Source organism: Anas platyrhynchos, chromosome 1, assembly GCF_047663525.1.
Source record: "Anas platyrhynchos isolate ZD024472 breed Pekin duck chromosome 1, IASCAAS_PekinDuck_T2T, whole genome shotgun sequence".
Taxonomy (NCBI): Eukaryota; Metazoa; Chordata; class Aves; order Anseriformes; family Anatidae; genus Anas; species Anas platyrhynchos.
Genome location: NC_092587.1, coordinates 64,013,330 through 64,040,153, shown reverse-complemented (window position 1 = coordinate 64,040,153; position 26,824 = coordinate 64,013,330). Strand labels below are relative to the sequence as shown.

The window sequence follows — 26,824 nt, the reverse complement described above, 5'->3', positions numbered from 1 at the left end:
AGCCCTGCAGACCTCAAGGTCAGTGCAGAAGGAGAGTAGGAGGTGCTCCAGGCACTGGAGCCGAAGCTCCCCTGCAGATTGTGGAGAGGACCATGCTGGAGCAGACATCCACGCCACAGCCTATAGATACATCCCAAATGATACTGCAGCTCACAGGCAGCCCACACAGGAGCAGGCTTCTGGCAGGAACTGTGGCCCATGGAGAGGAGCCCACGCTAGAGCAGGTTGTCTGGTAGGAACTGCAGCCTGCGCGGGACCCATGCTGGAGCAGCCTGTTCCTGAAGGACTGTACTTCATGGGAAGGACCCAAGCTGCAGCAATGTACATAGGAGTGTAACCTGTGGGAGGGAATCCATACTGGAGCAAGGGAAAACTGTGAGGAGGAAGAAGTGGTGGTGATGAAGCCTTATGTACTGAGCACAGCCTCCATTCCCTACCTACCTGCACCACTTGGCGGGGACAAGAATAAGAGTCAGGAAGGAAGGAATTCGAGCCTGGAAAGAAGGTGTGGGTAGGGGGAAGGCATTTTTTAGCGCTGTTTCACACCATCCTACTCTATTTTTAATTGGCAATAAATCAAATTAATTTTCCCCAAGCCATCTCTGTTTTACCTATGACAGTAACTGGTGAGTGATCTCCCTGTCCTTACCTCAACCCACAAGCTTTCATCTTATTTTCTCCCCCATCCTGCTGAGGAGGGGGAATGCCAGAACAGCTTGATGAGCCAGCCCACCACAAGAGGTGATAAAGAAGGAGCTCCTTTCGCTATCCTTGTTCTGGCAGGATCAGGATGAAATAAGATGACTGGTTAGAAAATAAAGCAGAGGGAGACTCAGCATGGTTTATGCCAATTGCTACAAGTTAAACACAGTTTGTATCTTCCATGACGCCCACACACTGCAAAACATGACAAAGACGAAGGTGACAGAAACTGGAATGGAAAGGTTGTTAAACAAGAAAGACAAAACTCACCGAAAATAACTGAGGAAAATAGATCATCTAGACAAGAGTAAATTTAAAGGCTATTCGCTGATGCTGGACAAGCTGTTAGCTTATATATTATATACATTCAGCTTATGTATTTATATACTTTCAGGGGTGCTGAGAAAGACTTCTTTTCTAACATATAGAAAGTAATTGTCATGATAACTGCTAAATCAGTTTACTACAAAAACAACAAAGTTAAAATTTATTTTTTTTAACAAAATGTAATTTTTTAGCAGATAAAATTTATACATGACATAAAAAGTTTTTAAAAATTCAGGTATTTAATATTTAAAATCTGAACAAAGACATAATAAACTGGCTAAACTGATAGGGAATGAAGAATTACTAAGGGTAAATCAAAATAAAATGGCTAACTGTACTCTGAAGAATTAATCTTTAAGGCTATCCTAGGGAAAACCCTCAGGAGACTTGGAAGGCAAGGCAAGGCTACTGAAAAGGCTAACAGGAAGATGGTCTGACCTGAATTGAAATTGAACAGTGAGCCAGAGGCAGAGCAGCTACGGAACTGCCATGCAAACTGAGTGCTCTTCTTGAAGTTAAAAAAAAATAAAATAATGTGACAACCTAAAGCTCACCACAAACTCTCATACAGATATGCCTCCATGTTGATTAATATTTTAAAAGTACCGTCACCATCTGTACCATGAGAATATCTTCCTCCCTCACAGAAACATTTAAAATATAATGATTGTCACGAGCATTTGTTCAGAGCTTTGAAACGCATGAGTTTTGTGCATAGGTGTTAACACTAAAATCATAAAGAATCTGAGAAACAAATGCACCTAGTGAAGGTATTATTCAACGTTTATGAAATAAATCTGCAACAGAAGCAAAGCCAATGAAAAGCTGGGAGACAAAACAAATCAAAGTGATCTATGTCCTGAACCCGGGATTTGGAAAGATAACAGTCACACTTCTACAAATAACCTTGGATTTGTAGGAATACTGTCAAACGTAAGACCTGAAGGTCAATCTGGATCTAATGCACCTGGACTAAGACTCCTCCCTGGAAAGCCTGCGTGATCAGTGAAGAAAATGAACACAGTGATAGCAACAGCGCAGAAGCAATCATCATACCTGACATGTTTTCATTTCACCTCTAACAAAAGAATGGATGCCCTTGACTGTCAGGACGGAGGAGAGCACTCCAGTTGCTGACATAGAGAGTCTGCAGCAACCTTGTAAGCCTGGGCAGCTGATGCTCTCTCAGCACCAGTATGTCCAGCAAGAACACATCAGTAATACTGGAAACAAAAGCAGGCAGTCTCATCAGTACCAACCTACTCAATACAGCTTGGGGATGCTGTCTGAAAGTCCACCTAGTCCTATTATATTTTATGGAACGTTTTTCCAGCTAAACTGATATGGGAAGCTCAGTCACTGTGGAAGAACAGGAGATTTATAAAGGCTATATAAAGGTTACTATAAAGGCTTAGACAACCATAAAACTTAGATCACGGTAATAATTGCCCCAGAGACTAATACCTTCTTTCACTGAACATTTTACAGACTTTTTTTCTATCGTCTCATGAAGGTGAACCTAGCACTGCTAGATGGGAGCCGTACACTTCCTTTTCAGACCCAACCTAGGTCTATTCAGAAATTAAAAGGAAAGATGTCTTTTCAAAATAATTGACAATTTTTGTACCTGCTTAGAAAAAGACTTCCAGAAAATCATAATCATATAACGGCCTGGGTTGGAAGGGACCCTAAAGATCACCTAGTTCCAACCCCACTACCATGGGCAGGGATGCCACCCACTAGCCTCAAATACCCCACATGCCCCAAGCCCCATTTAGCCTGGCCCTGAACACCTCCAGGCAGCATGGGGCAGCCACAGCTTCTCTGGGCAATTTGTGCCAGTGCCTCACCACCTCATTGTGAAGAAATGTATTTTCTGTATGTGTTTACATTTGTTCTTTAACTAATGATGCTGGTGACTGTTAGTATCCTTACTGGAAGGCATAACTGAAACAGAATAAGGAGAGCTTTCAAAGCCTGTCAATTTAGTGTACAAACAATTACACATAACTTGATACTGTATTTGTATCATATTCTTTCCACACCTTTCTGAAACAAGACAAGTACAGGAAGTCGTCTTCATTTCTGATTTAGACTACAAACGCAAGCATACATAATACAGCATACCAATCAGTGTTTCAAAGGAAAATTACGACAGAATAATCCTGGTTGGAAAGGACAGCAGGACGTCATCTAGTTTAACCTCAGGCTCAAGGCAGGGTCAGCTATGAGATTATAACAAGTTTTTCAGGACTTTATCCAGTCAGATCTTGAAAACCACCAAGGTTTTTCTCATATCTGAAGAGAACTTTTATGCCCATTGTTTCTCACCCTTCCACCACGCAACACTGTGAAGAGCCTGGCTCCACCTCCTCAATAACCTCCTTATAGTACAGACTGCTATTAGGTCCTAAGACCTTCTCCAGGGTAAGCAAGGCCCATTTCCTCAGCTTCTTCCCACTAGGCCTGTACTTCAGCCCACTACCCAGCTTGGTACCCCTCCAAGGAACTCACTAATTTGTATTTTCTTTGGATAGGGCAGCCCAAATCTGGATACAATATTCTACATATGGTTTCACAATTGCTAAGCTGAAGGAGATAATGACTTCATCTGTTCGTAATAGCCTCCTCCTCCACTGCCAGGGCACACGCCTGGCTCACACTCAACTTGCTGTCCACCAGGCCCCCCAGATCTTTTTCTGCAGAGCTGCTTCCCACGCAGCCCATCCCCATCCTCTGTTTCTGTAAGGAGCCTTCTTCCTACTCATTGTTGCTGAATCCCCAAGACTCCAGCCTGCTCATTCCTGCAGATTAGGTCTCTCTGAGCAGCAGCTTTGCCCTAGAACATATCAACTACTCCCCCCTGCTTGGTGTCATCGGCAATCTTAATGAAAGTTGACCATGTCACTTTCATCCAGGTCATTGATAAAGATGTTAATCAAGACTCAACTCATTACAAGAAGTGGAGTAGATGTTAACTCATTAATCACTACCCAGGATCTGAAGACACCAACAGCTTTTTACCCATGTGTCTGGCCAACCACTCTGACCATAGCAATCTAATCAGAATTATGAGAATATTGTGGGAGACTGTGATGCAAGCCTTGCTAAAGGCAATGTAAATGATACCCGGTTCCTTATTCCACAAATTCAGCCATTTTATCAGAGAAGGCAGAGAGGTCAGGCATTATTTACTCTTGGTAAATTCATACTGACTGTTCCCTTCTTGTCTTTCACTTGTGCTGAAATGTTTTCCAAAGGAACTCATCCTGCAGAATTCCCAGGGACTTGCCTGTGAGCCCATGCCTTATCTTTTGACCTAGGCTGAAGACCAGATAACATCTACGTTTCCCCAGTTGTTTGAGACCCCTTCCCTATTTTCATATTCTTTTAAAGATGAGAGGAATAAGCCTTCCACTGGCATCAGCCAGCAATCTCAGCACCCTCAGTTTCATCCCATGATCTCACATAGAACAAGTACTTCCAAGTACTCCCTGACTCAATGCTCATTCAATTCACTGCTTGTAGGTCTCCTTGAACCCAGGCTCCCATCAAAAAGGCCTGCTAGATCTTATAGAGTACCTCAGCAGACTTGCATAGCACAGAAAGATGCAACACTTTGTTCAGATGTGTTCTTTCTCTATTTGCATACTGTGGGAGAATGTAGGAAGCCAAGTGGGAAGGTTGAAGAGATTGAGTAATCGATCTAGGGGCTCAACACTAGTCTGCATTTCACATTAAGAGTTCTTGAATAAACACCTCAGTTCCACATCCAAGAGTAAAGAAAAGAATTCTTCATTCCTTTCCTCCATACTCGCCCAAGAATACTAATTTTTCAGAAACCGAAGCATATTTTTACTCTGTTTATAAAATCGAAAGGAAAATTCTATCGTGAATTCTCCTGCTTCTATCCATATGCTGTTTGGAAACAGAGATATTGAGTAGGAAGTAAGTGAGATTTATCTTGTTCTAGAGTTTTTTTACAAAACATGTTTTACAGTAATAAAAACATCATTATAGTTTTAAGGTTATATCTCAAATTTATTTCTTTCAGCCTTGTTGTTTAAGGAACAAATTCAGATGAAAAGGAACCCTTTTTTTCCAAATGACTCCAACCAGAACAGTTCCCTGACACTCACTTCATCTGAGGCTATATAAAACCAGTACAACCAAGAGGGGACAGCCATGCCAAGTTATATAAGGTTAATGATACTGGAAACACAGCACTTTAAAAAGCAAATTCCATCCAAGAACTACATTAAAAATATGTGCTAAGTTCAGGACTTCCTAATAATTGGATGGCTTCATATTGAACTAATTCTGCTTTATTCTACATATGTTGAATGTGTTCTCACATTATTATAATACCAACTGTTCTCCATTTGGTACAGAGACTGAATGGTGCTAATTAGGGGACTAAAATCGTATTGATTGTAACCACTGGTATTATCCACAGCATGTGGCAATTAAAGATCCACCAAGAACAAGCAGAAAACTTAGATCAGTGGGAAAATATAATTAGGGCAACAGCTATTTTTTGCTTTTGTTTTTGTGTTTATTTTTTTTTTTTTGCCCAGAGTTCTTGTCAGGTGTCAGTCATCAAATTGGTCAAACATTTCCCTACAATTTATGACACTCACAATCTCCTGTTGGAGACCTGACTAATGGCCATTCAGAAAATGTACAAATCATAGTCAATATAAAATGTGCCTTGAACATGAGGTATTATAAGATCTCCATGATAAAAAGGGCTCCTCTTGTTTCCATGCAGACCATTTAGATGTGTAGCTTGGATACACATGGGTGTGCACCTTAGGGCGTAATCTGTTGCACAAAAAAAAAAAAAAAAAAATCAACCTGTGCAATTTAAATGATTCCAGTATCAAAAGTGATGTAAGAGCAATTGTGTTACTCACGTCCTAACAGCTAGCCCAACGTTGAAGGGAGGAAAAAAAAAAAAAAAAAAAAAAAAGGATATGTATTTAAAAAACAAGAAAACAACCCCAAAGATAACAAATCAAAAGACAAAGTACTTTGGGGAAAAAAAAAAAAAAGAAAAACAGTTTTAGCTACCAAGTGTTGCATATGAGGCTGCAGCTAATAATTACTATTTACTTCATTTATCAGTACATCTCTCATGCCTTGTGCTTAATGTTTTCCATAGGTTTCCTCTTCTCATGATTTAACATTGTACTGTTTAATATCACCTTTCAACGATGAAAAAATGACGTGACAGACAATAATTTAGAACATGTTAAGAATAGGTTAGAAAGGAAAAAGCTTCCTACTGGAAATTTAATCCGTTTATGACAGTAACAACAGTTTTGTCACCTGAAGAAATACTAATACAGCACTGCTCATTACTTGTATTTCTGGTTTATGACTTATCGTACAAGGGAACTCATAGTATAAGCTACACTTGGCAGAAGCTCAACCAGTTACTTTAGGATTAATAAAGATCATAAGCCACCAAATTCAAATAGTCACGTGCTACCTTTTTAATTATGAAATATCTCACTACCTATTCTGATTTCTATTGGTTAAATTAACCAAAGATATCTATCTGAAGGGGACACTAAGGGCAGAAATATTGTCCATCCAAAAATAATTTTCACTTTAAAAAAATCCCCTCTTGGAATGAAAAAGCAATGAAAATATAAAAATATTGGAGTTAATATGACCCATTTTTCTGGAATAAATGTTATTTCTGCATTTTTGTAGTCTGCTATTCATGAAATACTCACTGTCTGATCAGATATGAAGTCCAAAAAAACTGCAGTGCTCAGCAGCAAAATCTCATCTCATTTTTTCAATTACATGCAAGTCTGTATTGCACAGTGACCCATCCTGTTATTGATACACTACTAAAAATTGATACCTCCCCCTTACATGATTAACAAAATTAACTGTTACAGTTCATAGAATCATAGAATATCCTGAGTTGGAAGGGACCCTTAAGGATCATCAAGTCCAACTCTTGACACCGCACAGGTCTACCCAAAAGTTCAGACCATGTGACTAAGTGCACAGTCCAATCTCTTCTTAAATTCAGTCAGGCTCGGTGCAGTGACCACTTCCCTGGGGAGCCTGTTCCAGTGTGCAACCACTCTCTCTGTGAAGAACCCCCTCCTGATGTCAAGCCTAAACTTCCCCTGCCTCAGCTTAACCCCGTTCCCGCGGGTCCTGTCACTGGTGTTAATGGAGAAAAGGTCTCCTGCCTCTCGACACCCCATTACGAGGAAGTTGTAGACTGCGATGAGGTCTCCCCTCAGCCTCCTCTTCTCCAGGCTGAACAGGCCCAGTGCCCTCAGCCGTTCCTCGTACGTCTTCCCCTCCAGGCCTTTCACCATCTTCGTAGCCCTCCTCTGGACACTCTCCAACAGTTTCATGTCCTTTTTATACTGTGGTGCCCAGAACTGCACACAGTACTCGAGGTGAGGCCGCACCAGCGCAGAGTAGAGCGGGACAATCACCTCCCTCGACCTACTAGCGATGCCGTGCTTGATGCACCCCAGGACACGGTTGGCCCTCCTGGCTGCCAGGGCACACTGCTGGCTCATATTCAACTTGCTGTCTACCACGACCCCCAGATCCCTCTCTTCTAGGCTGCTCTCCAGCGTCTCATCGCCCAGTCTGTACGTGCAGCCAGGGTTTCCCCGTCCCAGGTGCAGGACCCGGCACTTGCTCTTATTGAACTTCATGCGGTTGGCGATCGCCCAGCTCTCCAACCTATCCAGATCCCTCTGCAAGGCCTTTCCACCCTCATTCGAGTCCACAACTCCTCCACAAGTTGCTCAGTTACAGAGAAATACATGTTAACTCTGCAGGACAGATAAAGCTCAACACATTCAAGAAGAGGTAGGAAAGATAAAATATGTCCTGCTTCAAAACTTAGTTAAGGATATGGCAAAGCTCCTATGAATACGTATCTGAAGAGCTCACAACACTCGATACATCCAATTACCTTATGAAGAAGGAGGCAATTTTGCTGTCTAATGGTTAGCACCGAGGACAAAAATTCTCCAATATCTCAAACTACAGGAAGCACTAACTGCATGATTTTGAGTAATCACATTATATCTAACCCAATTTAATGGTTTGGAAACATTTTACAATATGCATTCACTGACAGAAATAACACTTATCTTCCTGAGTGCTGAAATACTTAACTTCATCAGTATTTAAGTTCCTCTGAAGGCTTAAGCATTAGAAATTATACAAATGTGACTATATCCACAACAGCCTTTTATTTGGCAGCAGTGGCACTGGCTGAAAGATCCTCAGATAGTCCCTACTTGTCATGTGTTGGCTGGCTTCACACAACAGTTTTGGTGCACACGAAGTACGTAACAAAGGAAACTAAAAGAGCAGCTCTGCTTGAGATGCATACCAAATGCATCCCAGTCCCTAATGGGAAAACGAAGTGAACTGTGTATCACCCCTTTGGATAGCATAAAATCACACGTGCAGTGGGTTTAACAGCCAAACTGCATGCAGCATACATGAAGAGGTCCTACCACCAACTGTCTATCTATAATCGGGTGTTAAGGTGTTACTGCATCAAATAACTTGCTAACACATTCAACCTGTGAAGTACAGACCCACTTTTTCCAGACCAGCCTTCAAAGACTGTCTAGCATTCAGCACTTCACAAGGAAACATTAACATCTGTATTAACTGTAAAGGGAAGTGAATTAATGATTTCTTCCACAGGTTCCCAGTCTTTCAGATTAAAGAAGTCTGACATGAAACACTATAAATGGTTAATTAACAAAAAAGTGATGCTAAATACGAATTCATGATGATTCTCACAAAGAAAAGAGACAGACCTCAGACCTCTTAAAAGCAGACAGATTTGAGCTGATTCAGCCAAATGGAAAGAAGAATCATCATTTCTGAATAACTATACGCTAAATTGATTCTGCTTTGGGAAAACAAAGCATGCAGTTTTAAAAGGCTAGCCTTGAATGCATTCCCAGCCCTAGCAAAAAGTAAAAGCTTTTGCTAGATAGAAATGCTAACTTGGAACTTTCCTTAAATAGCAAACATTGGATTTTGAATCTTTTTTCTAGGGGGATGGGGAGGTAGAACGTAATGACGGTGCAACCATCAAATTCATTCAGCTGTTACATGCGAGGTGCAAAGTCCAATTTTAAAGTCAAATTGTGGAGATATTTAGTGATTTAAAACCACAATGCACAAAAAAGCCAGGTTTTGTAAGAGCAATTAGAAGACAGTATTTTCAGCTATAATGGCTTATAAAGTGTTAATTGTGGAACTACTAGGATTTTGTACCAGAACACAATTGCCAAAAGCAGATACATACAAACCATAACCTGAGCACACAGCAGTACCCACATTCACTTCAACTCTTGGTCAAATATGTGCACAGTACTTGAATCATGGCCAAAGCACACTTATTACATTTTTTCTTAGCGTCAAAACCATCTGCTAGTTCAAACCAACATGAATTTGTTGTTAAGAAAAGTTTAGATCAAGTCATTTTATTGCAAAATAGGGGTTAGGGGCGTTTGTTTTTGTATTTCCCCTCCAAAATACAGCACTGAGGATAATTCCATTCCTTGGAACCTTCCACACAGTGAATGAGACCAGAGTAAGTCCAAACACTCTGCAAAGAGGATTACAAAATGGTTGAGCGTTTCCTTTTTCTTCTTTCACAAGAAATGCTTTTGATTGCATATACATCGCATAATATTTGCTTTATAATATGAAAGTATATCTGTGCTTCCTTAGAAAGTTCCCTCTTTTGAGTAACTAGGCTTAAGGATCTATTAAAATGGTTACACATTAACAGGCTCACAACCATATGGCCAAACCTGACCCATCAGATACCAGCTGAAGGAGAAAGCCTTCAAAATTGTCCTCCAAATCAAAGCATAGTTATAATAATAATTTGATATTACTCAGCTGATCTACTGGCCAATAAAGGAAGACTGGGAAATTCCACAACCCTCAAAAATAAGCAGATCCTGTGGGTTCCCATACGTACACTTACTTCATGCTGGATAGAGCTAATCTTCAGAAACAACTGCATCCATTAATTTTAACATATACAGAAAAAATTTTTCAGATATGCACATGTATTTGTTACCCTGATGTAGAACACACAAAGATTGCCATGCTTGGTCAAATTAAAGAATTATCTAGATTTTTTACGTATGCCCTCTCCCGGAGTTCTTCTGTCCTTCCTCATCAGAATCACTGAGCAGAACTACCAGAAAAGCACTGAAGTCTTGATTTTATGCTCTAATCTATTACTGTGCTCTACATGGTAAACACAACAAAGTTATTTGTATTCTTAAACTCAACGGGGACAAATAATGAGTCACTGAACAGTCTGATTCTCTGCATTTAGTCAAATGAAGGAGATAAGCCAGTTGCTTCCTACCACTCCAGTGCAGGGCATAGCATTTCCTAATAATTACCTAATTAAAAGTTTTTACTATAGTACTGTTTTTATTTGTTCCCACTTCATTTTTCTAGGATTCTTCTGGGGTTTATCATTTCACTTAATCCTAATCCTTTTGTCATCCTCTGCATGGATTTGTTTCTATCATGCAGCAAACACTGAAACCACTTGCCAAAACCATTTTAAGGAACTTCATATACACATTTCTAGTCGATGTAAAAGCCAGACCCATAATTAAGTCTTACTACGAACTGAGGGATTTCTTGTGGATCAGATAAAAAACTGTCCCATAAGGCTTCCATAAAACAAACTTTAGCCTTAAAATAGAAAGGAGCATATCATGATCTAAATGCTCCACTCTTTCTATACCTACAATGCAAATAAACCTCCCCCTTTTTCTTCTGTATAAGAGGAAAACTTATCCAAGTCCCCTTCCATTTGTGTGCATAAGATGCACCTTCTGGCTCTTGAAAAGGAGGAAAAATACTTTCATTTTGTGCTCTACTTGCAAGAAATTATTCAGTTTCAGCATGATATAGAAACCTTCAACCATAAAATCTAGCTCCCCACAGGGGAGATAAAAGGATCTAGCCCAGGTTGCAGAAGTATGACCTCTCTTAAAGCCATGGTCTGTCATCAATCTACTGCTTCTTTAGATCCGTTCTAAGGTGTGAATTGATTACAGAACATCGGCATCATCTACAAATAAAACTTTATTGTCACAGCACGTTGGAGTTTCTTAGCTCTGTTACTTCTGACATTTCTAACATTTCCAGTAAAAGCTTAAGTAAAGTTCCAGTAAAGCTTTGGCACAATGCTCCAAATCCTTTAGCAAATCAAGCGTTCAGTATTTAACACTTCAACTTCTCAAAAAAGATGTAGCCAGAAGAATAAACCTCATGGAGGCTTATAACTAAGACTGCATGCTGCAACAGGCCATGTGGGTATCTTGTGTCACTGGTGAGGCAAGCTCTAGTTTTCTCAAGTTGCTTTTGTTGCTTCACGGTTTATTTCTGCTCATCTGAGAATCAGAACCTGTACACAGTACCTGAAGAAAAAAAGATTTTCACCTCTGAATGGTGGCAGTTCGGGTACTGCCTTGGCTTAATGATCAGGAAAAAGCAATCAAAGTGATCAGAAGAAATACATGACCCTTTATTCTTTGGAATCCATATCAGTATCTAATTAGAGGACTATCTCAAAAGTCACCAAGTAGCTAGGATCTGGCAAGGATCAATACCCCATATACTTAATGTCAGTCACTGCTTCTTCATGTAGGAATCCGTGAGGGAATCCATGTAGAAATCTTGTGTCTGTGAAATGCTCAGATGGCAAAGGAGTTATTTAGTGAAGTGCCTACTCCTTGATAGTGCTGCTCCTAAGAACATGAAGTATTTATTGGCCAGGAAAAAAACACAACCATATTTGGCTTTGATACAGATACCAATGAGACTTAGTTAATCTTGAACTATCATTCATTACTTGCTTGTTTTTCCCAAACCTTAGGCTGTGTCCCTGTCTCTCTCCTCAGCCAAATGGGGTAGAGATGCAAGGGGTAAAAACATAAGGCAAGAAGCAGTAAATGGCTGCCCTGTAGAAGAAAGGGATGGCACTGCACTACAGAACTTCAAAATAATGCAGGTACACAGCAGATGTTAACAAAGCACTGTCTTAGAAAAATAGAATTTATTGTAACTTCTCTGCTTATGTGCAAAGCATTGAAAAAGATCTTTCTATTGGACAGCTGACCTCCATCCCTTTCTCCCTCCCTCAAGAAAAAGTAAGTTTTTCTTGTATTATGCATGAGATTACAAAAGTCATCACCCCTGTGAACTAGTTTTACCTTGCATGCCTGCAATGAACTGCCTGAGACTACTGGGAAACTATATATTGCCTTTAAATTGCTTTTGATGTTGTGGGATCAAATCCTGGAAGAATCTAAATGCCTCTGAACAGCTCCTCACCCTTGCTGACTTACAGTATTTATTTTCCAAGACACTGACAAGAATCATTAGATCTCAAAAGCAATCCACACAGGAGATGCAGGCAGCATAAAACAGCAAGGACTCAATCGTTTTCCTCTGTTTCAAAAGGATTCTTGACCAGCAGTCCCTACTCAGAGAAAAGCAAAAGAAGACCAATGTGCACACATTTAAGCCATTTAAAAACAATAGGAAAAAATAATGATACATGATCTTTTTTTTTTTTTTTTTTAAAAAAAAAGCTTATATACAAGCAAGTAGCATTTTCAGCATAACCATCAAAACTTAGGCTTACCAATGATAGTATATTACTTAGCATTCATGAAATTGCTGAAATTAAACTGAAGTCAATCATATGGTATTTTTTCCAGTAGCTGTTGTACACTGCTGGAAGCTGAACTTCTCTGATTTTGATGCCATGATCCCTGAAAGAACTCTTAATAGGTGTTCTGTGCCAGTATTTTGGCATCTGATTAAGCTAATTTCAATTAGCGTATATGCAATAAGAAGAGTATTTTATGCTTTTAATTAATTTATTTATTTTAAAATAATCTAGTCTCTTCCAAGGGTGAAACCATAAAATTAGTTTCTTCATGGAGTTCAATTGAAAAAATTCAAATTATCATAAAAAAAATCAAGTATTGATCTATATATTGCTAATGAATCCTTCCATATATTCTCTCTTCATTGTGATTTAAATGTAAACACCAACGCTGCAGTTGCAAACTATGATTTATACTGGTATGCTTCAGTTTCTCTCAATCAGGGCAAAAGTTTTCAGTGTTTAATCCAAGGCTATAAAAGAAATACTGTCATCCCCTTAGAACAGATAAAGGAAAACAAACTAAGTATTCTTTGGAAGCAAAGGTGACCATACAGGACAACACAACAGGGCATGACTGAGTTGCAAAGCTGTTAATGCACAAAGAAACTACTTCCACTTTGCAGTCTAAAGTACTATTGCAACCACTAGGGAGGTCAATCAGATTAACTCACATCAACACAGGATGATACTAACCATACTTTTCCTTGGATTTTGTTCACTACAAAAGGTGACTATCATCTTTCCAAGAGGGCCAAATATAAATCTCCAAATACTGTCATCCAATACTGTTTGTTCATTAGATTATGCCAAAAATAATACAGAAAAAAAAATACAAAGTACTATCAATGTAGGAAAAAACAAATCTGTAGTACCAAATAACTATGCATACCTGCTGACATGCCATTGTAATTTTGATTTTCTTATCCAACGCAGTAATTGCTTTCAGAGTACAGAAATATCACTTCTAAACTCTTTTGCTCTCTAGCCTTTATCAGAGACTATCATATATAGAGAAATGTATTTACACTAAGTATATAAAGCTTCTGTCTTAGCAATGGCTCAAGCATTACATAGTTAACAAGATCTCAGGTACCTACTGTGCTTAAAAAAAAAGTGTTCCTTCCAACTATGAGCTTAGGGATGGTGGCCCACTGTGGGCCACCTTCAAGTCTATAAGACTTTCTAAAATCACCAGACTGGGGGGAAAAAAAAAAAAAAAAAAGAAAGAAAAAAGCTGCTCAATTTCAGTTTTTGGCCTGGAAGGCATACATGAAGACTGGCATACGTATAATCGGTAGTGCTTCAACCCTTTTTCCATGGACTAGCATTTCCATCAGAAGTGCTCCTCTCCTTTCTACTTAAATCAATAGCACACAGAAGAAGACACACAAGAATACTACATTTAGTATTAGAAAGCTCTAAGAGCAGTACAAGACATCTACTAAAATGAACAGTAATGTAGAAATACCTCTGCACTATTGCTATCAGCTCTCACTGTTCAGCTGCTCACCAAGTGATGAGCAGGAAGCTCGATCTGTTCCAAACCTGAGCCTGACACAGTTTCAGGATATATACCACATACTTTAGATAAAGAAAGAACACTTTAGGGAAAAAAAAAAAAAAAGGGGAAAATGACTCAAATACCAGAATTAAGATAATAGAAGAAAAAAAAAAAAAAAAACTTCTAGAGAAACCTAGTAATTCAGACATGATTTTTGAAAAATATAAATACTGAACAGTGAAATAATATGCCCCAACCCCAGTTAGGAAGCTGAACAGCCTCACTGCACAGCAGACAAAGCATTTAAATAGCAGAGTAGGGAAACAGAGTCTACTATACGTTACTTCAAGTAACTCCTCTTCCAGCTTAACAGAAAAAAGCACAGGCAAACTACTGAAGAAATTCAACTGATGCCACCCACTTTATTAAAAGCTGCTTTTAAGTTGGCAGTGTTATCCCCCCCCCCCTTTTTTTTTTTTTTAATGAAACAAGTAGGGACCAGCTGTTCGGCCTATGCTAAAGTTAAAAGCAACTCAGGGATGACTTCAGCTCAGTAAGAAACATGGGAGAAAAAGAGCATTAGGGAACTTTGATAAGTGCAAAACGTCTAATTTTTCTTTCCTTATAGAACTGCAAAGAGGCAGAACACAGAAGGCCCATTTCTTAGTAGATTACGTGATTCAGTAGATTTCTGAAGTCACTACACAGTGCTGCAACTTTGTAAATGCTTCATACTAAGCACTCCTCAGGAGATAGCTTTGAGTTACTCCAAAAGAGAATTAAGTTATAATGTCACGTTTCAACTGAGGAAAGACAGAGGGAACCTCAAAGCTAGCAGTGTTCTAGAGAAATGACAGATCTGTCGTTGCCAAAAAATATTTAAGTGTGATATAGATAATGACTTTAAGCAATGACTATGGAACTGCACATGGCACAATTAAAGATCCATAAAGGGAGAAAAATCTAGCTTTCTATTAACTAATAAGCAACTCAAGAATGATACTAGTATTAGAAAGATACAGTATGAGGACAAACAAATCAAAACTTTCAATATATAATTAAACAAAACAAAAAGTAAAATCAGTGGAGAGGGAGAATGAATCTGATTTTACTCTTTAGAAGTTCAGCCAGAACTGGAGACTGCTTCTGACTGCAAGGATGTGATCACAATAACCTGGAGAAGACTGCTGGAGAATGCCAGCCACACTTTTCCACCTCAATAAAGTAGAATATTCTGTAAGTGCTTACCCCAAGTAAGGTGAAATTCCTTTCAGACATATTTTCTTGGTTAAATTCTCTCACTCAGACATCCAAGGCCTCTAACCACAAAAAGACCACAAAAATACATCAAAGTAGAAAGATGTTTTCAGCCGTACTGCACTATTTCAGCCAAAACATAAGTCAGATCTCATACGGATCAGACAATGTGGTTAATTTCAATGCAGGGTGCTAGACATCAAGTTTGCACTGCACTAGTTATTTTTAAGGACAATGACCTTGGTATATACAAGTTTCAACTGAAAGAAGTTCCTTTTTTCTCTCCAGTTCCACGTAGTCCATCACGGTCCAGTTTTTAGGGAAGTTACCAAAGTGCCAAAAAACCCTCTGTTTTTCCTTCACTCCTCTGGCTTCTAAGGAAAAGATTTTCAGGTAGCCTTTAAACCACACTCACACTAAAAAAAAATAAAAATACCACTACTTTTCAACTCAGAGAAATATACTTACTACGAAAGCATGCTGAGGAGAGCAACACCATGCCAAAAACGAGCTCCTGTTTATTGGCTCCATCAGTTCCTCCCTGGATATGCGTGTGTTTGTTAACCTTTGAGAAATCATCTGGACTCTGCTTCTGGCTTCTCGCAAAGCGTAGCTGGATAACTAACCCACACCAGACTGCAAACTACAGCATTTTTCCAAGAACCTGCTAACTCCAGGAATATTTCCATTTTAAGTACTAAGCTCCTCAAAATGAGATGACAATGACATTCCCCACGTACCAAAAGAAAGTACTTTGTCTCTTCAAGATCAGTAACAAAAGGATGAAAATGAAGATCAGCATACGCTGTGCTCCACATCTGTTAATACTTGCTCAGAGTAGCCGCTGAATACAGCTGTGCTGCATCACAGCTGAAAACACCTCAACCGAGCAAGGCTTAAGCAGTCTCAAACCAAGAGAGGGCTACATGGATGCATGTGCACTAGATTTTCAATATTATATCTAAGTTAACCCTGCTAAGTAGCATACTCTTTAATCTCCCTGTTTTTTCAGGAGTTCTGTTCCAATAATCACCGTTTACTTGCACATGTTCACGAGAAATAGGAAAGAAAACTCAAAAGACACCGACGCATGTTTCACGGGAGAGTGAGGTAGCAATGAACCAAAGTTCATGTTTTCACATTTTAACTTCCAGGACTAAAAGACAACAAAGTCTTTCAAAGCTGAGGTGACAAGAACAGCAGTAAAAAAATCCAATCAGAGACAATCAAGTGTACAGAGAGGAGTAAAGCACCAAGATCACAGCAAAGAGATGGTGATGACTACCAGATAATGGCATGAGTCAGCCAGCATCCTGGCTCTGTGAGTCAAGGCAGTTTTTAAACAACGCATTTGTCCTTAGCTAAACTTAATATATCACATGAGTCCTGCCCATGACAAAAGGCTTTATTGAAAGGGATGTGCCGAAATATTGGTGTACAGATCTAAAATACTAGTTCCTGTAAATACACTGAAAGATAACATAGCAGGAATATATTAAACTTGTTTGGGGGAGTGTAGGGGGTGGTAATGAACAGATTTTTCGGTCCCCAACAGACTAGAGAAATCCCTTGTCTGTTTAGACACTGAACAAGTCTGTTTAATTACAGTAAATCCTATTAAACTGGTCTTCCTTATAAAGGCTGAAGTGACCAATTCCAACAGGCTATAGAAGACATAATGAATTCAGAGTTTAATTAGGACACACTGTTAGCTAACTATAATCTATTAATTAGCATTCTTAGTTTTTACAGCTCATTGCAATAATACCCTTTTACTTTTAAATTGCACCCTTCTCTTTTTGGACCAAAGTTATACAATTCTACCAGTGTGGTAGTAATTATAGTGATTGCCTAGAGAACAGCGGCCTGGAAATATCTGTAAATGTTTAATTAGGGGATAAAGGAAAGACAAAAAAAAAGCCTCAGATAGCAAAATCAGTGTTCTCCAATCTATACATATTCAGTAACCACTTAATCCATTCTAAACCAAACACTCGTTTCTCTTGCCAGATTTTCCAAGCATCCTCAGGTGTCAAAACTGATTTGATAAAAACATTGTCACTTTCAAAGGCATTCTCTTCAACATGAAAACAGAACTTTAAAACCATGAAAAGGGAATTTGGGGCTTTAAATACCCACCTGCAGCTGAAATACAAGCAGCACCAGAAAGCTGAGTGAACGGCATTTCATGTTTTCATTACACATTTCACGTATTTCATTATACTACTTTCATTATTACAGCAGCATCCTGGTTTTGGCTGGGATAGAGTTAATTTTCTTTAGAGTAGCTGGTATGGTGCTGTGTTTGGATTTAGGATAAGAATAATGTTGATAACACAGGGATGTTTTAGCTGTTGCAGAACAGCACTTACATCAAGCCAAGGACTTCTCAGCTTCTCGTGTTGCCCTGCCAGCAAGGAGACTGGGGATGCAGAAGGAGCTGGGAGGGGAGGCAGCCAGGACAGCTGACCCCAGCTGGCCAAAGGGATGTCCTGTGCCACATGGCATAATGATCAGCAGTAAAACTGGGAAGAATTGGCTGGGGGGACTGCTGTTGCTCAGGGACTGGCTGGGCATCAGTTGGCTGGTGGCGAGCAAATGCATTTTGCATCACTTTTTTTTGTTGCTGTTGTTGTTTCTTTTCTTTGTGTGTTTGTTGGTTTTTGTTTGTTTTCCTTTCTTATTAAACTGTCCATCTCAACGCACAAGCTCTCACATTTTCACCTTTTTCAGTTCTTCCCCCATCCCACTGAAGAGGGAAGCGAGCAAACATCTGTTTGGTACTTAACTACTTACCAGTTTAAACCACAACCACCAGTATAACTGAAATTTTCATTGGGCTACTCCTAAGAAAATACTTTTGTAATAAAATTATTTAACTTTAGGTTTTCTCCAACACGACATGGAAGTGAATAGAAAATATCACACACATTAACAAATACCACACCATGGTACTGTTACTCAGTAAGAATACAGTTATAACTGCATAAATTCATTACATTGTTTCATGCAAACTCAGAAAAAGCAACTTACTGTATTCAATTAGGTTTTTAAAAAACATGAAGAGTTGAGACAGTTTCAGTGCAGCAGATTATCACTAACCAAAAAGAATCTACTATTTAAGTCACAGGTCACCTGAAAGTATAGTGTAACGTGTCAAGTACTACCAGTACTATTTTTTTCCTCCAGTACTTTCCTTCTCCCTTTCATCTTCCCAAGCAAAACCAAAAAAAGCACTGCCTAAAATAGTAAATATACCTAAACAGCTTCAAAAACATGACCATGCTTGAATTATAGAGGCCATTTCATTAAACCTTCTTGGATACTTTAAAAGCTTTAAAAAAGGGAAAGTAATTTTTCCATGGTGAGGACTGACATGCATTTCAGGGAAACTTTCAGAACTGGACAGTGGGCCTGTTTTCCATGAGGGTGGTGAGGTTTCTTACTGTTTGGCCACAAACAACTAAACAGGAGTATACCAGTAGCTACTTCAGTATTAAGCAAGCAAAAAGGTCTAGATGAGAAAACCGAAAAAACTTACTGTAAGTAGAGCCGACTACAAAGAGACCTCAATTTTAACCAACATCTCAGGTTTATTTTAATCTAGAGATGCTTGTAAGACAGACAAGACAAAAGATGCCCAAGATTCTCTGTTCTTCTGCCTATTCTCTAACTAGCCAGAGCGCTACAAAAAAGAAAATGTGGAGTGCTTTATGAGTTGCATAACAAGATATGCACTGCTTATGACAAAAGATGAACAGGTATTAAACAGTATTACTTAAATGTAGCCAAGAACGCAGTTTACGTATTTGTGAAAGCTGTGGGACTGTAGGTTTTAACTAGAGATCTAAATTAAGACCAGTGTCATGTGAAGTTTGTTTTACTGGCAAGATGTCAACATTCAGCACCATTCCGCTGTATTTGGGGTCAGCAGTTAGTACATTCTGCCTCTCAGAGAATGCTTCATGAGGTAAGCACTACAGAAATGATTATGAGCAGGTTAAATTACTTCCAACGGGAAAGTGAGTGGTTAGCATCAATCCCAGAAAAGAAGATGATAAACAAAGAAAAAACACAAGAAGCAGAAACCAGCACTGAAGAGGAAGCTTACAAGTCTGACAAGAAACATTTAAAAAGAGGCTTGCAAGTTGAAAACATTTTAATCATACCAATTGCCTGGGAGAAGCACCAAAATAATTTAGCTGTCTGTGTGACATGCAAGCTTATTAAACTCATTTAAATCATGCTACTGCACTAACACAGCAGTGACATTAGATAACAAACCTGGTTTTCTTCTTGCAAAACTCTATACTGTTCCTTCCAAATGGTGATTTTTGAAGCTTCATCTTTCCTCAGAGCTCTCTCTTTTTTTAGCTCAGGACTCCAGAAGGTCTTGATGCTGTTCATGGAAGAGCTCAGCTTGCTCTCTTTCACCTCCACATCCTTGCGAAGCAGATCATTTTCCCGTAATACTTCTTTGAGTTGTGTCTGCAGATCCATTATCGTGTTATCCCTGGCCTGGCGCAGCGAGTGAGGCACGGTGGATGCCATACTCACTGGAGGGAGATGGTGCTCCCCAAACGCAATAGTATCGCTGGCAACTCCACTGCTGGCAATGTTAGGGCTGCTACCCATTGCAGTCATCCTAACACCATAAGGCAGCCGCCCCCCAGATCGGCCCAAAGTCATGGTGCTTTTCGGGGTGTCTGCACCCACATTCTCATGGTCACTTAGATACATAGGGCCAGACGTAGCATAGGCAGCGTTTAAGGACTGGATATTTTCCATAGAAAGGGTTTTCCCACTGCCGCCCCCAGTACTACTCCCAGAACTGCCTCCCGTGCTGTTGGTTCGACGATGGCCCAAGCGTGGTGACCGTGGCAGCCTTGGTGAACGCCCTGGGCTCTGGTTGCTTGGCTCAACCTTGCCAACTGACCGAGCACTTCCATACATGATTATGCTGGTGTGAGGCAGTTAGACAGGCATAAATCAGGAATGAGAGAAGTCCTACGAAGTTCTTCAGTGGTTGTAAGTCAGCTTAAGGCCAATCACAACTTATAAAAGATCCATTTGTCCATCTTTGGAGTCACATGCTCACGATGTTCAGGACCATATCTGTGCCAAGAAAAAGAACACATTAAAGATCCAGTTTATCAGAAAATATTTCATCCCATGTTAGAATAAGAGCATATTCTACCACCATTGTATTCCTTCAGCATCCTTTTAATTCCCACCAGCAATAAAAGCGATCTTTTATTTCAACCCTAACAGTTGAACTCAAAAAGGAACTTCTATTCTTGTTTTTCCATTGTCATGTTATAAAGGTAAAGAGAATGAAAACCTCATCAGTTTTCAAGCCATAATTTTGTTGATCATGGTCTGAACTCTACAAATGTTGAGTAACTTCTTTTTTCCCTGCTATTTCTAACTCACCCTTTCCTTTACCTGTTACTTTTCTGAGTAAAAGAGACTTAACCAAAATTTAAACCTCATTCAGTTGTATTTTTTCTTTCAAGCACTGCTAGCTCCTATAGGACAGTTTCTAAATCCAGTGTGTACCTACACTGGAAGATGGTTCCAATCTCCTATTTGTTCTCTAAACAAGACTTAAATCTTTGTTCGGGTTAAATAAATATTTTAATCGAAATATACTTCTCATTTAACAGCTCAGATTAATTTTATTAAATGCTATCATTCCAACAGCAGTGACCTCTCCAAAAATAGAACATTATGACAACACCATGCTGCAGTTCCCCCTCCCTGTTATTTTAAATGTGGATATACAGCAAAATTCCTTATTTTATGCATATTTTGCCATTTTGTAAGTGTGCTAGCAAGTACCTCTTTGGTACAGGCACTGGGCAGACACCACAGATAGTCAAGATCTATCACAAGGGCAAGAAACAGGGATGAAATCTATTCTCTTGACTGAGCTACAGCACTGTAGGACTATTCCCACCACTATCTAGTTCTCACTTTTTTTTTTTTTTAATTTATTTGTTCAGTAAAAACTATTTCAAGCTCAACTAAAATCAAAAATAAAACAAGACTGAAAGATTTCTGGTCTGATCTCTCCCAGTTTGATGAAAGATGACCTAGTGGTGTCCAAAGTCACCACATATATCGTAACATATCTCCTTTCACACTGGCTTTCATCCAGCCTCACCTTCTGCTAGGAAGTTTGGTTTGCCAGATATTAGGAACCAATCAATATTTGCAGCTCCTATTGCTGAGGGCATGTTTGTGAGTTGGGCAAGCAGATAAACTATTACAGTTAAGAGAAGAGTGCACTTAAAAAAAAAAAAGGTAGAACTTGAGGAGTGTGAGGGGAAGGTAGAGGAGAGTTGAAAACAGATTAAAAAATATATTTGAAAAGTACTGGATGAGGGTAGAAAACAAGGGGGGAGGTAGAAGTCTGATGAAGCAAAGACACATGATTCTTGCTCTCACAAAAGAGTCACTACAGGAACACAATGCAAGAAACTGTTTAAACATGGAGTTTTAAATCACAAAACAACATCTGAGTAGAACAGCTCCATTTACACGCTATTTAATGGAAAATACAACAGCATGAGTAATTTCACAAAGCTTACTGTGTAGCTGCTACTGTGCTTCATGAGCAGCGCTCAAGAAGTTCAAGTGCTCATTCTGTCTTTTTTTATAAATGACAACCATAGCTACCCTGCTCAGTCTACCAACAACATCGCTATGGAGCATTTTAAACACACAAGTAAAGTAAAAAAGGCCATGGAAAGGTACCTGGTGGCATTCATAATTAAAGTTAGCTCCCAAAATATCACCTACAGGTTTGTTTTTTAAAAGCAAGTTACAGATAGGAAGTTTCTCATACTTCAGCCAGGTATCCTTATGCAAAGCAGTACAGAAATACAAACTAAGAAACAGTGCCGACTTTGTTGCACTGGAGTCACTTCAATAATCAAGACACTGTGCCCCAGATCTGGAAAGAAAACACTTTTTCCAAATAGAAAAGCTAGTTCAGACTAATCTCAGCGTTTGAGACATCAAAATGCTAAAAATGCTGCCACAGCACCCACTGAGCACTCAAAACAAGTTAGATATTTCTTTGACACCACAGAAATTACCTTCATCTGAGAGCTTGTCTTTATGAGGATTCTCACAAAAATTAATCCATAGTACTTAATTTGCTAGAAACTCACCACCGTAAATCACTGCGAACACTCATTCACTTCAACAGCTTTAAATGTTTCAGCCCGAACCAAAAATGTTTTATTTCATGAGTTTCAGCTAAAGCAATTTCCCCTCCAAAAACGTGAAGTTTAGATGTTGCTACCAGCATGTTACTGAGGCATGCAGAAGCATCACCTACCAAGTGCTTAACAACACACAAGAAGCATGCAAAAGATTTTAGATCATTTCTAATCAGCTAATCACCCCCAAAAAGGGAAAAGGGGGAAAAAAATAATGAAGAGTTTAAACTCATGGAATTACTCTTTGGTTTAGGTAATATTCTGTCAAACTATTAATAGCTTTTGAATGAATGAAAGCGACTAGTGTCCTTGGCAGGAAAGTCACTTCCCACGCAGCTGAGCGGAGCTGGTCGCACACAAGGCGCGGTTCCGCGGTGATGTTCCGACACAGCAGGCAGCAGATTAATCCTCTTCCAGTGCAGCTGAAAACACCAGTTCTACACCAGCTCATCTCCTACCCCTTTTTCACAGGCAGGCATCCTCTCTATTAGTCCAAAAATAATAAAAATAAATTAAGGAATTCAATCTATGAATAGCAACTGCTAGAATTTGCTACTGAATTAAAACATCATCAGAAGTACAGGCAAGACTCAGAGTGGGCACATGTGGCACTCAGGAAAAGACACCAATTCCATACATTCCATGGCACTCGCTTTTCTAAACAATCAAACAAACAACCAAACAAAAAAAGGTCTGTGGAAACAAGAAAACCTAACCCACCACTACTTCTCTTCAAATAAGAACTTTCACTATGTAATTTTTAGACTTGAAAATTGTGACTATTCCAAATACTAACTAAATACACCTTTCCAATCATGCAGCCAGTTCCAGTATTTTCACTAACACAGAAGCTTGCCATGGTTCAAGGAGAAGAAAAAAAAAAAAAAAAAAAAAACACATTACAAGATAAATCATCTCAATTCCTCTTTTTTGATTTATTTTTTTTTCCTAGTAGCATTCATCACTGATTATTTCATTTTACTGCTGAATCCAGAAGCAGAAGTAGTTAAGAGAATTCACACTAGCAAGAATATCTTTCATCCTGGAAACAGCAAAGTGAAGGAAATGACAGAAATGCCTCCTCCCATTTGCAATAGCAATTGATCAGGAAGAAGGAAGTTATAGATCTCTTCCAGTAAGCATAGAAGACTTCAGAAAGCACCATAACCAGAAAATGTAGGTTTTCAATATTCTGACCCACACTAGCATTTTATTAGGAGTCTCAGAAGTAGGGCCTCTTATCTTTCATGAATCCAAGATGCAGCACTTTCTTTTTTCCTCTGTGACTTGAGGTTTACTTGCAGATAGATCATCCCTTAACCTTACAGGGTGGTCAAAACCACAAGGAACCCTGTTGAACTGTGACATGAATGCTTTGCAAATTCCCCTGTTGGTTTTAAAAATTTTCAGTCTTTTCTGTCAATACAGGAAGCCTCACCTATGATTACAAAGATAGATTATAAGCTGAAAGCGTTTAGAAAAATAATAATAAAGTGCTGAGGTCAGTGCTAAACCATTTTTCCCCTCAAGGTACAATGCATACTTCCACAGCTACGAAACAAAACTCTTTTGTTCACTCTTCATTAGTGAACAAAAGCTTCCAAAGGGTATCATATCTGCAAGCTAATTAAATATAATCCTAAAAGCCAAAAACACCATACAGGTATCTAAAGATCAGCATAGCAGCTTTGCCAGAACAGAGACATGCAATCAACCTGCTTTAGGTGTTAGTTGTAAATGCAATCTTGTGATCATGAATGAGATGAACACCAAGAACGGTTAAAAAAAAAAAAAAATGTATAGTCTGACAAACGTACTACAGTGTAACTCATGGCAACAAAAATGAAATAATTTCATTAACAAAGCCCAGTTACACTCAGTGAAAAGCAACAGAGGATCGAGTCGCCTTCAAAACAGCAAGGCAGCTACTTCTCCAAGAAGTCTATCATTATCCAGAGCCATGCATCAGTACAAGTGGTTAACTATCTACTGCCCCAGAAGCCAGCATGCTGAAAACGCAGCCACACCAATTCTGCACGGCTCCATGGAAATGGATGTGTACGGCAGTTACAAAGTGAGGGAAGGCACAAACAGGTCGCCTTGTGAAAAGATCTAGTGGTTTTCAACAAAAGAGCTGTATTCGGGCATTCTAGAAGAGTAAGAATTGCTGGAGGGACCAGATTAGTATCAGGTTCAGGATAAAGAACCCAACAAAATGAGATGCATTTACCAACACTGTCACACTCAGCCCCTATTTCTAGCATCAGATGTGGACCAATGGCTCTGAAAGCAGACATTCCTGGCTGCACCTATCAGAAAACCTCTGTTAATGGTGCTTTGGTTTTGTCAACCTCCAGAGAATCTTTCTTATAAATATATAAAGCCTCTCACACTCCTTCCCAACTCCCAGATCTCCAGGAACAACAGTAATAACACAGTAACTACTTTTAGGTAAGGAAGCAAACCAAATACAGAAAAACGTATTGCAAAAGCATAGGAATATCCCTGCTTACATTCGCTAAAACAAAGAGACTTTAAGGATAACCTTTGCTGCCTTCAATAGGTAATGCTTCCTCGGAACTGGTTTGCTGCAGTTTCCATTCAGCACTGCCACAAGCTGATGGACAAAAGCACATACAGAGCTAGCTCTGTAAGAGCATCACTGCCCGATACTCAGGAACCAAGCAGTCCAGCAGTGAATGAGGCAGGAAAACCCATCTTACAGCACAGTGACGCCTCCAGTGTCTCCCATCAGTCACATACTCAGCTTCCAGAAGAATGAACTTGCCTGTTCATTCCCTGTTTGCAGAAGGAGAGCTTTGTACGTCAGTTCTACTACAGCAACAAAGAAGTCAGCCTTTCCAAGGAGCAGCCTGAATCTGACAATGCAGTGAGGCAGACGCACTGCACTTCATTAACAAAGGTATTCATTTTTCACAATTAATACCCTTACAGTTAATCAAGATATGCAGTAGGACCTGGACTTTCCTGTTACTTTCTGGTGTGCACCACAAATTACAAAAGCCAGGGTATGCACTTTTTATAAAGAATGAAGAGTATTTATCTTACAGTTTGGCTTGTAGTTATTAGGTTTATCTGTCCTCTAGGCTTTAGATTTGCCCTTTTAGATTTGCAAAGAAAGCTTGCCAATTTTCATAGCAAATTAGTGACTACTACACAGGAAAAGGGCAGAAGAAAGTTATCTTGGAAATTGTTTGCAAGCCAGCCAGTGCTGGATACAAGGCACTGAACCCGTGGAATTCAGGGTTGTTTATCCATATCAAAATACTTTTATCCTCACAGCCCTGACGGCAAGAAAGCAAAGGAGATTAACAAAACTAAGACAGAAACATGACAGAAAAGTTACTGTTCATATTATGATTGATTCTCATTCCTAGATGTGTATGAATAGATGTCAAAGCACCAACATCTGTTTATGTCCAAGTCATTTTAGTGGTGTTTTTTTTTTTTGAGTTCACCTACTTGAACATCTGCTGAGTTGACTGAAAGTCATAGTGCCCTTATTCTGCTTCAGTGAACACAAGAAAATGTAAATTGATGTGTTCTCCCTCACAAATGCAGACAGAGAAATCTTCCTAAAAAAAGAATCTCAAAAATCACTGAGAACGTGGCTTTGACATTTTGAAAACCATGTTCTGTAAATGTAGGCATCCGTGAACGCTGACCCTAACATTCTGAGGAAAATCCCAACAGTTAAGCAATTAAAGGTGCGTTTTGCTTCAGAACCTAAACTGCCACTCCTGTTACACATCTTCTGAATTGGGAAGGTTGGCATAAATGGTATGCATGCACTTTAAATCACGGCGTAACACAGAAGCATCTTGATTATCTGTCCTTTGTAGATACAGTTCTGTTTCCCATTCTTCTCTTCCACGCTTTCAAGGTATTACACCCAGAACACACTGAGCACAAAGCAGAACTATGCGCTGGCTTCCTAGTGCAGTCCTGCCTCCCCAGCATACATTTCCTTTCAGGAGACCTACTTGCTCCGCAAGGAGGACATGACTAGGACAGCAGAACACGCCCTACCCTACAGCAGCTTCTCTGCAA

General features: G+C 39.4%; 1 protein-coding gene across 20 annotated transcripts in view; it reads right to left on the bottom strand.

Annotated features, from left to right (window-relative positions):
* Positions 1-26,824, bottom strand: part of ERC1 (ELKS/RAB6-interacting/CAST family member 1) — a 301,807-nt gene that overhangs the window by 271,762 nt on the left and 3,221 nt on the right. For 19 of the 20 annotated variants that reach the window (XR_011810085.1, XM_027463493.3, XM_072039666.1 and 16 more), the window contains one exon: positions 19,809-20,639. Coding sequence is in view for 19 of the 20 variants with exons in the window: in XM_027463493.3 (XP_027319294.3) it covers positions 19,809-20,477 (669 nt within the window). In the remaining variant the exon portion in view is untranslated. Of the gene's footprint in view, positions 1-15,992; positions 16,126-19,808; positions 20,640-26,824 lie in introns of those variants that run through there. The other variant, XM_021275192.4, reaches the window with a different exon arrangement.